This window comes from Electrona antarctica, assembly GCF_951216825.1.
Source record: "Electrona antarctica genome assembly, chromosome: 7".
Classification (NCBI taxonomy): domain Eukaryota; kingdom Metazoa; phylum Chordata; class Actinopteri; order Myctophiformes; family Myctophidae; genus Electrona; species Electrona antarctica.
Window position 1 is genome coordinate 35,921,040 of NC_136812.1, and position 13,470 is coordinate 35,934,509.

The 13,470-nt window shown below is 44.1% G+C and overlaps 3 protein-coding genes and 1 pseudogene across 4 annotated transcripts; 2 read left to right on the plus strand and 2 right to left on the minus strand.

Moving 5' to 3' along the window:
• Positions 1-2,060: 2,060 nt before the first annotated feature.
• LOC306926216 (signal recognition particle subunit SRP68-like) lies at positions 2,061-3,893 on the minus strand (the record flags this gene model as incomplete). Its single annotated transcript, XM_079505480.1, has 1 exon — positions 2,061-3,893. The coding sequence occupies one exon, from the start codon at positions 3,891-3,893 to the stop codon at positions 2,061-2,063; it is 1,833 nt and encodes a 610-aa protein (XP_079361606.1).
• Positions 3,894-8,106: 4,213 nt separating this feature from the next.
• LOC306926217 (histone H3.3 type 2-like) lies at positions 8,107-8,493 on the minus strand (the record flags this gene model as incomplete). The annotated part of the gene is made up of 1 exon (XM_079505481.1): positions 8,107-8,493. One exon carries the CDS (start codon positions 8,491-8,493, stop codon positions 8,107-8,109), a length of 387 nt encoding a protein of 128 aa, XP_079361607.1.
• A 1,480-nt stretch (positions 8,494-9,973) lies between these two features.
• On the plus strand, positions 9,974-11,323 carry LOC306926218 (protein LSM14 homolog A-like; the record flags this gene model as incomplete). The annotated part of the gene is made up of 1 exon (XM_079505482.1): positions 9,974-11,323. One exon carries the CDS (start codon positions 9,974-9,976, stop codon positions 11,321-11,323), a length of 1,350 nt encoding a protein of 449 aa, XP_079361608.1.
• Positions 11,324-12,428: 1,105 nt separating this feature from the next.
• On the plus strand, positions 12,429-13,030 carry LOC306926219 (solute carrier family 25 member 32-like; annotated as a pseudogene). Its single transcript has one exon. The product of its transcript is annotated as a solute carrier family 25 member 32-like (transcript).
• The last annotated feature ends 440 nt before the right edge of the window (positions 13,031-13,470 follow it).

The following is a 13,470-nucleotide window of genomic DNA, read 5'->3' on the forward strand; positions in this document are numbered from 1 at the left end:
GCCTGTGGTCATCTTAGTGGCTAGGAGGTCCAGTGAAAGGCCTACATACTCTCCCAAGATGGAGGAACAACATTTTACAATCTGGGAACCCTAGGCCTTTGTATGGCTACAGTGTGACTGGTTCCATCCTACCCTAAATCTAGGCCTAAGACGTGACACCTCAAAGTGGGGTACATTGCATCCACTGGTCAATCCAAGGGCCTACCACTCCACTCTCTTGATATGTTCTTTCCCAACTCTTGGAGAGTATGTAGGCCTTTCCCTGGACCTTCTAGCGGCTAGAAGGTCCAGGGAAAGTCCTACATTGTAGGACTAGTAGCATGCCAAAGTTTGTGCTATTGCCATTGAGAATGCATTGGGCGTTTAAGTTAAATAACTCAGAAACTACAAATCATTTCAAAGTAAAAAGTTTCAGCATGTGTCTCCACAGTAAGCTGAATTATAAAATGTGTGAATAGAGTTTCTAGGTCAAAGTAATTTTTTGACGTGCCATAGAGCTTCCATTGAGCCCCATTATAAATTTCTCAAATTTGAAAGCACTATATTTCTAAAACTATGAAACATTTCAAAGATTTATTTTCAGGCAAACATGTCCACCGTAAGATGAACCTAAATAGGTTTGAATGGGGTTTCTAGGTGTAAGTATGTAGGACTGGTAGCATGCCAAAGTTTGTGCTATTGCCATTGAGAATGCATTGGGCGTTTAAGTTAAATACGGGGAGGACATATTTTGACAGCAAACTGCCTGTCATAATTTCTCCCTATTCCAAAGCCCCCCCACGTACATTATATATTTAAACTATTTTCAGCAATGGTACATTTATTTTTTCAGTGGATAGATCTTGTTGAGCTGGTCATTTTGAAAGTAGATCTCATGTCATAAATGTGTGGGCACCCCTGTTCTAGCCCCTAGGATGACCCGAGGTAACCTGACTCCGCCCAGTGTACTCTCTGCTGCCCCATCTGGCGGAGTCAGGTTATGGAAACACTGTATCAGCTTGGTTTTCGTTGTAAGCACCAACAATATAAGGCCCACCCACTCTGCTCTGCCAGACCAGGGCTAGACAAACATTGCCTCTAGCCCATTGACTTGCATGTTGTGACAGAATTCCCCATGTAAATAATCGATCCGTTCAGGAGCAAAAGCCTGTATTTTTAGTTTATTGAAATAATGTCATGCACATGTTTCCAGTGCATAGCCTACTGGAGGCCTTGTTGACTAGATTTTGAAGCTTTTGTCCTGAGATGATCGACTATGGTCTGGCAGAGTGGGTGGGGTGGGGCTTACCGAAAGGTCTATTCCAAGAATGCACGTAAGGAGTTGCACTACAGATATCAGAACCGGAAAGGGGTCTCCCTGTAGTTCTTGATGGACTTCCAAGGTAGAAATTGACTACAATTGTGAGATGATGTTTTTGTTGGAAAACTTTGTTTAGTTACTTTTCCAACACAGGAGAGCACAGACCGTTCGATCGGCTAGCGCAGGGGTTCTCAACGTTCTTGGCTGGGGACCCCCGGAAATGCTTTGGACATGTTTCGTGACCCCCCCCCCCCCCCCAATACGAACTGACTGCAGAAATAACCTTAATATTTGAGAAAAAATATAAATTAATACTGAAATGAAAATGAAACAGATATAATCATTGAGGAAAGTTTATGCATGTACTATGTATGTAAACTCTTCATTTCCATTTCCCAGCCATTCAGTTGCGAAAAAGTTTTTTGGGGGGGAAATAATGTGGGGACCCCCCAAAACTATTTGGCGACCCCGCTAGGGGTCGCGACCCATGGGTTGAGAACCCCTGGGCTAGCATACTGGAAAGTGTTTCTACCCAAGTTTGAGTGTTGGTTGTTCTTCTATTTCTGGCGTATGTAAATATTACACACCATTTTTAAATGCTTCTAAATTTGATTATATAAGCTGATTAGGCCTATACAGTATGCTGTAGGCCCTCTGTAACATAGTCAACATTGAAATTGTAGTTTGATTGACCTCCCCATTTATTGACCTCTGAACAGCTGTGACTGGCTATGGGAAGCCAGCTACCCATGTAGGTTTTTTATGTATTGCCAAATCCAAAGATGCCCTTGATGTAACCTGTCAGGCCACCCTGGCATTTCTGCTCCACCTTGTCATCCTTTCTTTTTTGCTCTATCTTGTCAGCCTTGTCCTTCTGCTTCATCACCTTGTTGTTCAATGGTGGGAACGCCAAATGTTTAAGTGCTAGGTCAAAGAATAAGGGTGTGCAGGGGATTGGCTCGAAGTCAGGAGGGAAGTGGACCAGATTGGCCTGCTTACGGACAAGAGTATGGTTGAGGTTGAAGGTTTCCAAACATTCACTGAGGGGCTTGTTGTCTTTCACCTGTTGCTGGGATGGAACCTCAGCAGTGTCGTCAATGTCTAAAATGGCAGAAGCCTGAAGTGAATATTTTTCAGCATTGACATCAGCAATGAGTTCCTGAACATCAGGGAGATCCTTCAGACTGTTGTTGAGTGTCTTGGACTTGGACTGGATCTCTCTGGCATATTTCAGCACTCTCTCATACAACACCAAAGCCTCACTCCACTTCTTCACCACCACATAAGACTGGGCTATGAAAAAACACCTGTAGGCCTTATAGACCAGCATTTTAAGGACCACCTCCCCCTGAAAGGTGTTGTCTTTCTCTACTCCCGGCAGGGTGGACAGCTCGGCTAGACTCTGCAGGATGATGTCATACAGACGGATCAGGTCCTGGGGACGAGGGCCCCTCTTGTTGTCAGCAGCTTGAGGCTCCTTCAGTTTAACTTGCAGCATATTGGCCATGTTCTCATTTCTCTTCACCACAGTACACAGCTTGATGTAGGTCAAGTAGCTGTGCAGAAACTGCAGGTTAGATACCTTGCCACTGTGTGGATCAGGACCTCTCTCACGCTGCTTCGCCTCTGCCTTGAGCTCCTCCCTCACAACCTGGATGGTGTCTCTGCACTCAGACAACAGGGTCTCATACAGGTGCTCTTTGGTCTCTTCATTTGTTGCCTGAGCAATGGCAGCCTCATTATCTGCCAGGCCCAGGAGGAAGATGCGGACCTTTTCAACCTTTACAGGCACCGAACGCCCTCGCCATTCTACCTCACTCATGGTGGCCGCCTGCTTGGCTCTCATCTGGGTAATCAGAGCCTCTAGTTTCTCAGCCATAAAGCCTCCACCTCCCCCAGTCAGTCTCATTTGCATCAGCTCATTGATGGCATTCTGGTCACCAATGTTATATGCACAGTAGCGAATGTTGGGTGAGATTTCCTCTACACGCTGATGATACAGCACTGCCAGATCCTCAGTGAACGCACTTGCTAGCTTCTCATAGATCGTCTTGCACTTGTTGAAGGCCTCCACGGCGGGCGTCCACTGCTGCAGCTCAAATTCCACCATGCCAGTCAGGTAGGCAGTGTAGGCCTGTGCCTCCAGCTTGGTCCTGGCATCAACACGGGGACATTCACAAAGCTTTTCCAGCCTCTCGCCATGTTTGGCAGCCTTACGCAACCGTGCCAGTGAGTGGTAGCGCTTACGGGGCTCTGCAATGGCTTCCTGCTTCAGCTCCATGGCATAACTCCATGACCGCTCTGCCTCCATCAGAACAAGCAGTAGATACCTACTGTCAGAAAGCACATCAACAGTAATCTTTTTCTCTGTGAACTTGTGTCTGTTGCCCATTTTAAATCCCAGGGATTTGCGCAGGCGTCGTAGTCGGCTGGCACAGTATCTTCTGTATCTCTGGTAGTCGTCATGCCTGAGACCATGTTGCTGCTGGGAATCCTTGATTATCTGCAGGATTTCCAGTCCAAGGCCTTCATCCGTAGAATGATTTCCATCCACTGTTGCCAGTTTACCCTCATTCTTTTTATCAGCAGCCATTCTCTGGATGCTAGTCAGCTTCATAGATGTAATATCAGTCAAAGAGTGGACAGAATGTGTATGTGATTTAAATCTTTGTTGTCTGTGACATCACATTGACATCAAATGACATCATTCTACTACCATGTCGATCCGGCCGATATGCCCATATGCAGTACAGTAGGGACATACTGATGAGATCAGCATATGCCCATATATGGGCATATACTCATATAGGTTACTGATATACCCAATAAATTAAAGGACTCGTACATATGTACATCTGTAGTCCACGTATCTCGAGAACCGTTCCACCGAGCAACTTCAAATTCAACACACACGTTACAGATGATGAAGAGATGCCGTGACCGGTTTGCACTTATTTTAAGGATAAAAATCACACCCGTGTGAAGTGAGGGGCGCTCTCATGAGTCTCATCGTACATCATCATGACGTAAAATAGACACCTATTTGCTCAGACACTATGACGTAAAATTCTCCATTCATTGTCAATGGGAATTTAATGTTTGTGTGGGACAAAAATAGACACTATGCCGATTTGCTCGGACAACTATGACGTAAAATTCTCCATTCATTGTCAACAGGAATTGAATGTTTGTGTAGGATGTAAATCTACACTAATATCTGAATATAGGAGAGGCTAGCGCCCCTCAAAAATAAAGGTTTTCATTATGTGGACAATCAAAATGTGTTAGAAATTGTATTTGCATGTGGTGTGCCACAATGGCACACTATCAAGAAAAGAAAAACATGCCACTCCCTGTGAGAAAAGTTGCCGACCCCTGCCATCTACTCATGTCATCAGAGAACTCCATATATGGGCACAAAGGGAACACAGACAGACACAGAATCTCCAAATATCTTCATAAATAAACTGGGTGGGGCATGCATTTCCAACTTGCTGGTTCCCACGTTGAACACCAACTAGTGTGAGCATAAAGGGTACACATACAGTTGGGTGCCACCGATATTGTCCCTTATCATTTGACCCATTTAGGCCTGACCTCAAAATTTTAAAAAATCCTTCTAAATCCTCTTTTCTGAAATAAATATTTTCACGATTTTTCAAAAATAGCAGACCTACAAGCTCGTAGCGCGCCACTCGGTGGCACGCTATGAGCTTGTAGATCTGCTATTTTTCAATAGCTAAATTATAACATAATGTTTAAAACACCAAAAGGGGTTCCCGCCCAAAATGGGTTAACTGTCCTTTTGCGCAGATCACGCAAACCTCAGCAAAGAGTAGAGATCTCTATGTATGGACATAAGGGGCTACAGACAGACATATTGATGTCATCAATATAACCTCATAGTACTCGCAGACAGATAAAGAAACCTCCATATATGGGCATAAAGGGGACACAGACAGACATTGACATCTTGAGAACTGGCTTCAAACGTACAGTGTATCGCCAAGATACACGCTGACGGCCAGATGCTCATATATGGAGGTCCCTGATGCCACTGGCCTCACAACCATAGAGTTATAAAGGATGGAGAGCGGACTGAGAGCGAGGGCTTTAGTCTACGGGCCCCCATTGAATGGCATTTCTATCTCTGGGACCCCAATTTATATTGTAAAATTTATGTTAGTTTAACTCTGAGTTACAGACCCATAAGGGTCAGGTTGGTTTCAATATAATTTAGGGGGTCCCTCAAGGACCCCTGGTGGTCCACGGACCCCACTTTGGGAACTACTGCTCTTGAGCCCATGAAATCACCTGTGTTCAATATCTTTACTTTCAAGCCATTGTCCATATTTGGGCAAATAAAGATGATCTAAAGCTCACAATTTGTCACGTTGCGCTGTGAGCTTGTACATCATAAAAGTTCTGAATTTGTTGTACAACAACGTTCCTTGCTTGAGTGGTTATGAATCTTCATTATCTTTGTGATGTCTGTCTGTCTGTCTGTCTGTTCCATCATTATGACATCATAGTCTGACAATGGGTACAAGAGGCATCAGCCTATTAATACTACTATAATAGTACTTATAATATAGAACTTTTAACATTCGGTAGAGTTTCTGTGGTCTGGGGTTTTCTGTGCTCTGATTTTCATGTGGACTGTGATGTAACTATAAATCCCATATTTGACATTACAATTTGACTGTTTGCCTGTTTTCAAAGGCTTCTGAACACACAGAGAAAACCCCAGCCCACCGAAAATCCACTGAGTGTTCAATGTTCAGGTTATGTGGGTGTAATTGACGTTATAAAACCTAAAAGGAAAAATAAAAAAATGTGAAGTGAGGGGCGCTAATATATTAAAGTCTAACTCATGTTGATTAGGTGATGTAATGGTGATGTAAAACAAACGGTGTGCCATTTAATGTTTGTGTTAAGGACAAAATTACGTACATTTTCCCTTCATTGTCAATGGCGTTTTTAAAACAAACATTGAACTAAAAACAAACATTAAACCTGTATCGCCCCTCAAAAATAAATGAAAATTAATGTCATGAAACCTTTATGGATAGAGATCTCCATATACCGTATAGGCAAAAAAAGGACACAGATTTGTGGGTTTATACAGTAGATATATCTGGATAGATATTTGAATCCCACCAACTTTTCACTCGCACTACACTTAAACAAAATCACACCTGTGTGAAGTGAGGGGTGCTCTTATTATCACACGTCATCATACATCATCTCATTCTGGCCAATCACAATTTGTGTACTCCCTTTTGTCTTCAATGTTTGTGTTTACACATGACATGTGTCAACATGTGTAAACATTGTTTGTGTTAACCTCAAACTGTCTATGGGAATTCACTTTGTCTTCAATGTTTGTGTTTACACAAACCCTCAAAGCTGGACATAGGAGGGGATAGCGCCCCTCAAAAAAGATAAACAGAAATCACACTTGTGTGAAGTGAGGGGTGCTCTTGTCATCATACATCATCACATTCTGTGCTCAGCCAATCAAATAATCACTATGTGATATACACAAACACACACAGCTGGGCATAGGAAAATAAAATAAAAAAAGTACAAAAGAAGTACTACAGAAAGAAAAAATCACACTTGTGTGAAGTGAGGGGCGCACTTAACATCATTACATTCCGGCCAATCACATTTGTCGTCCTCACTTTTCTGTCACCCCGGTCAATCACAATTGGTGTCTTCACTTTTCTGCCCTCACTTTTTATCCTCAATATGTACTTTGCTCAGCCAATCAAATCATTGCAATGGGGTGATCAGCCAATCAAATCATCGCTATGATGATTCACACAAACACACAAAGCTGGGCATAGGAGGGGCTATCACCCCTTAAAAAAAAATTACATTCGTGTGAAGTGAGGGGCACCCAGATCATTTTGGGGCATGTTGATGTTCTCATGTTTGTGAAAAATGAAATACATTTATTACAAGGTGTATTTATATCAGCTAGATGATGTCTTACATTGTCATTTAATACCCTAAACACACCTTAAAGTCCATAGACTTGACTGGCAGTAATTACATCATAATTTGGAACATCCAGACCCCAGGAACGTGTCCAGGGAGCGGCCCTGTTCCGGCGAGCCTCCCCGTCCGAACCGGTGGAGAAATTACAGAGTTACCATGTGGGGGTCCCCCCGGGAGCCTTCCTGCGTCAGTCAGACAGAGTTACCATGTGGGGGTCCCCCCGGGAGCCTTCCTGCGTCAGTCAGAAGACAGAGTTACCATGTGGGGGTCCCCCCGGGAGCCTTCCTGCGTCAGTCAGAAGAGCAATCTTCACACACTCTTCCTCTTATTCGTTCTGTTCTGCCATCTTCCTCAGGCAGGGCCAGGGCTTCCTCTTTTGTTAGAGTTATATTCTGAAATAAATAGATACTTTATTAATCTCCGGAGGGACATAAATTCAAATCCTGTTCTACTTGAAAAATTTTACATTTTCAATATCTTTAACCACTTTCAACCTGGCATCCATATTTTGGGAAAATGCGAAAACAGCCGTCTGCAACATCTCACAGCGCATCTTGATGCGACATGTTGTGAGCTTGTAGATCAGGTATTCTTTGCTTATGACAAAGTATACCTTAAGAATCTTCATATATTTGGTGAGGGATGTGATCTGTGCAGAGAGGAGACTTTGAACAAGACACCCCTTTCTCCAAGTTGTTTAATCTTCTTCCTTGTCTCTCAGCCTCTATAGTTTCCTCCGTCTCATCAAGAATACAGGAAGGTTAGGAACAGTTGTTAACAAAAAGAATATAGACAAATAATCATTTTGAGCAGTCCCCGCGAATGCGGCGTGCCAGTTGCATGTCTTTGGGCATTATGGTGACACGCTTTTCGTGAATGGCTAACAGATTAGTGTCCTCAAATAAGTCCACAAGATAGGCCTCGCTTGCCTCCTGCAAAGCTGCAATGGCTGAACTCTGGAAACGCAGATCAGTCTGGAAGGCTTGGGCAATTTCTCTCACTAGGCGCTGGAAGGGCAGCCTGCGAAGCAGCAGCAGAGTGGATTTTTGGTAATGACGGATTTCACGCAGGGCCACGGTACCAGGCTTGTAACGTTTCTGCTTCCTGCTCCCACTTTCGGATGGGTCCATCCTGCGGGCAGCCTTTTTGAAAACTCCAGCCCTGCGAGACTGCTTTACACGGGCCATGGTTGCAAAAGTTAAGTTGAATACAAAACTTAATGAATATATTTGAATACCATATATTTAATGATCCTTTAATGATCCTCCAAAGCAGCTGTTTTACATGAACAAGTGTGTAACATTGTCATCTTTTATGCTCTACAGTAGATAAATTGAATGACAACACCCCTCCAATGCACATGATTGGACGACTCATCAGTCAGATTTGACTCAGCCAGAGTTTGGAAGCCAACATGTTAAGAGAAGTGGCTTGTAGGGGAAACTGTTAAGTCATCTAGAAGGTCTGTTTTGTCTGTCAGTCTGTGTGGTGTCTGTGCGTGCGTGTCCAGGTCTAGTGTAATCTCTCGAACTTGGACCAACCAGTACCACATTTCATGTGCATGCTAGTAGGCAGAATCAGTGGCGAAACTATAGGCTTTATCAGACATGGGTTTTCTGATGAAAGGGGCCCCGGGCACAGACGAGGCTTTCCTCCGAGGTGGAAAGCCTGGTGACGCGAGGTTACACATCATGATAAAAAGCACTGTTCACTTCACATGGGTGTAATTTGTCATATTCTGTGTCAATACCACCCCCCCCCCCCCATCTCTCTCTCCCCCTCTCTCTATTCAATATGCAAGTCACACAACACTCAGAAGTCTTCTTTATTCCTAATTCTCAACGAATCTCTGTGATTCTATTTTTGAGGGGCGCTAGCCCCTCCTATGCCCAGCTTTGTGTGTCTGTGTGTGTACCACGGAATGTGATGATCATGATTTGATTGGCTGAGCACGGAATGTGATGATGTATGATGATAAGATCGAGCGCCCCTCACTTCACACAACTGTGATTTCTTTCCCCCGATAATCAGCAGAAGCGAGTGTCAATTCCTTGTGTCAATTGTATTCATAGATTTGATTCTATTTGAGACAATAATTTGCGCTGCGCAGTGCTATACTGCCAAACCACACACTTCAGTTAGATTAATACAGTACATTACGCAGGAATATTTGAGGGGCGCTAGCGCTCCTATGCACAGCTTTGTGTGTATGAGCCGTGTTTGTGTTTGTAGCACGGAATGTGATGATTTGATTGGTTGAGCACAGAATGTGATGTATGATGATGTATGATGATAAGAGTGCCCCTCACTTCACACAAGTGTGATTTTTTAAATAAATGATGTGACTTTGAAATATGTAACATTTTGAAGCTTTAATTGGAATTAAAACAGAGAGGCAAATAACTGTATTTGAAGGTCACTCTTTCAAATAACTCAAATGTGACATCACACTGAGTCACAAATACAACATTGAATCAATATTACATCATCATGCTGTTAGCCTGTTATTATGACCTCTGTCCAATCAGAGCACGTTGGATGGGTGACATCATCAAATGAGACAACATAAAAGGTGTGTTATGTATCTGATCCTGTATCGGTGAAGTGGTTAGCTGTTTTGGCCTTTTCTGTAAAAGCAAAAATAAACCGGAGCACAAGGCAGTCACAATGAGCGGTCAAACGCCATATGTGGGGAGCAAAATCAGCCTAATCTCCAAGGCCGAGAATCGCTACGAGGGAATCCTCTACACCATAGACACCGTGAACGCCACCATTGCACTTGCTAAGGTCCGTTCGTTTGGCACAGAGGATCGCCCTACTGATAGGCCCATCCCGAGCAGCGATGAGATCTTTGAGTACATCATCTTCAGAGGAAGCAACATTAAGGATCTGACTGTTGTGTGTGAGCCACCTAAGCTAACTTGTTCTCTGCTCCAGGACCCCGCCATCGTCCAGTCCTCCATGGGCTCAGCTCCCTCATCCACTGCCTCAATCCATTCAGATGGTTCCTATGACCTCTTCAACAGGGTCCCAGATCTCCAAGCCAGCCGTCCTGTGTTTCCCCCACAGTTTGGAATTGGGCAATCGGCTTTTGGAAGCTACACAAGAACAACAGCAACTCAGTATCAGCACGGTACAATTGGCAATGCTTTCACCTCTGACTCACAATCTCTGGGCACTAAAGGTCATAGTAACCCAAGTTTTGATGCCCTAAGCAAGCACCCCATTCTGAGGCAAGCCACCCCATCTTCCAACCCCACAGCTCCGGTGTCAATGATGGGACACAATATCCCCTTTTATGGCCTTAAAGCCCCCACTGCCACCAGCCTTGGAGTTCCGAAGGCTCAGGATGGCACAGAGCTCAGGCGGGCCACAGATGCACGGAAAGTATTCAAGCCTGTGTCTGAGCAGGCGCGAGGTGGTGAAGGCAGGGATCGCTCTAAATGTTCCACAGCAGCTGTAGGTGCCCTGGCCAACCACTGTGATCGAGAAGGCAGTCACCGTGGCCAGGGACGCTGTAACGGACGCGTGAAGTTTGAGAAAGACTTTGACTTTGAGAGTGCAAACGCCCGGTTCAATAAGGGGGAGAAAGACCGGGAGTCTCGGAGCAAGCCAGAGAAAGTGGTGAATGGAGAGGATAAGAGTGTCTCCAGCGTGCCGATGCAGAATAACGAAGGGGACAAAGACGGAGAGCCACTGGGCCCCAACTGTTACTACGACAAGTCCAAGTCATTCTTCGACCAAATCTCCTCCTATGATGACACCAGGAAAGTGAATGAAAAATTGGGGAAATGGAAACAGGCAGAGGAGAGACGGATGAACTCTGAGACATTCAACATCCCCTCACGGCAGAACAGAGGCCATGGAGGTTGCAGTGAAAGAGGCCCCAACAACAGGTCCTTTGGTCCTCCCCATGGAGGCAGTGGCTATAGGGGAGGGTACAGAAGCAGTCAGGGGGACCACCGGGGGTTTGCACACTTACCAGAGTACAGGAAGGACAACAAATTGTCTGCATAGTACAATTTGCGGAAGAATCAGTAGATGATCCAAATCCTGACAAACAACAAAGTTGTTGAGTTGTTTGTTTCTAAAATTGTGTAGTTGAATATTTCTTGTGTTGTGTTATTTTTGCTTGAATGCAACTTTGTTTATATACAGTATCTTTTGAAAAATGAAAACATGCAGCACAGTCTGTCAGAAAATGTCAAGTTCTGCTGCAGACCCTCTTGGACAAGGATCACCCTCCCTATAGATAGACCCCTCTTGGACAAGGATCACCCTCCAGACCCCTCTTGGACAAGGATCACCCTCCCTAGACCCCTCTTGGACAAGGATCACCCTCCCTATAGATTTCAAGTTTTCAACGTATAAATATAATTTCAGAGGGATGTCTGTGTTATTTTCCTTTATTTTTCTAAGCAATACGTACCACTCCTTTTCCCAATCCTTTTGATAATAATATGGTAAATTGATCTGCATTTTGGGACTTGGCATTATAGGTTAATTAAAACTAAACAAAAAGAAAAAGAAAAATCACACTTGAAGTGTGAGCGCTCTTATCATCACACATAAGTATAACCCATGCTACAAGCACACCTACACACAAAGCTGTGCATAGGAGGGACTAGCTGCCCCTAAAAAAAAAATAGCCGATAATCTATTTGCGCAATTTGTGCACGTCTTCATTGTGAAAGATAACCAGTCTTTGGTGGTGCGGTGGTCTAACATCACATCAGACCCGACAAGTGTGATCATAAACAGGAACTGGGATATGTGCCTGTAGTCCTTTCTACTGGTGCAGCCGGAGATGTGGAGAGATGAAGACCGGAAGGTTACATTGTAACCCAGTTTCTCTGAGTGGACAGTCTCTCCACTGTACGTATAGTTTGACAATTGTGGCCCTATAAACGAGACATGCTTTTGGATGCTGATCAACAGCAACAGCACTAACTTTAACCTAAAACTACAGTATGCCCACATATGGAACCATATGCACCCCATTCTTAGTACTGATGTCAGACTATGGCAGTGGATCATGGGTAGAGTGGTCAGATGGTGAACCGCGAGGTTTCCAGTTCAATCTCGGGCTCCCCCAGAGTTAGTGTCAAAGTGTCCTTGGAGCATGCAAGGCTACGAACCGCTAATTTCTCCCGATGTCCAGGTGCCTTTCATGGTGGTTTCCACAGAGCACCTAGTGTCGGCAGCTGAAGCAGGTATGCTCACTGTCACCTTAATCAACCCAATCTGGGTAACCAAGACCCGATTGGTGCTTCAGTACAATCCTGACTCATCCAGTAAACAGTACAATGGCATCGTTGATACTCTGGTAAAGGTGTACCGCCATGAGGGAGTGCCAGGTCTATACCGAGGGTATGTCCCTGCTCTGTTTGGAACCTTTCATTGCAGTTAATGACCTATGAGGAGCTAAAGAGAGAATACAACAAATACAACAACATGCCTTCAGACAACAAGCTGAGTCCATAATATATATTTGCTGTGGCTACAACATACCCATACCAGGTGGTGAGAGATCGTCTACGGGACCAGCACAATAAATACAGTGGGGTTCTTGATGTCATCAGAAGGACTTGGAAGAATGAGGGTGCTGGAGGGTTCTACAAAGGTGTAATCCCCAACATCATCCGTGTCACTCCAGCCTGTTGTATCACCTTCATAATAGGATATGAGAATGTAACACGCTTTCTATTGAGTCAATCAAAGTGAGGAAAAAGAACAAACCACACTGCAGGTACACACTAGCGTAAAATCAAAATAGTTACAACTTCTTCACGATCACAAAACCAGATAATGCCACAGGGCTGTCACCATGTTTGTGGTCAACATACTAATTCAACCCGTTTTATTATCAATGTGTCAGGTTGTTACTATATGAGCATCAACGATGAAATAAAATAAACAAAAACAAACTCGGCTACATCGAAACCTCACAAATGTCCTGACGGCGGAGAGCTTATACCACTTGTGGAGAGACTGTACACCTTGTCAACACATGTTACGACAGACAGTCACACTTTTGCCTTATACATTGTAATTGCCCCCTAGAACAAAAATTCAAATCACATTTATTGAGGGGAGCTAGCACCTCCTATGTCGCACGAGTGTGATTTTATTTTATATAAATAGTAATAATCTTTTACTGAAGG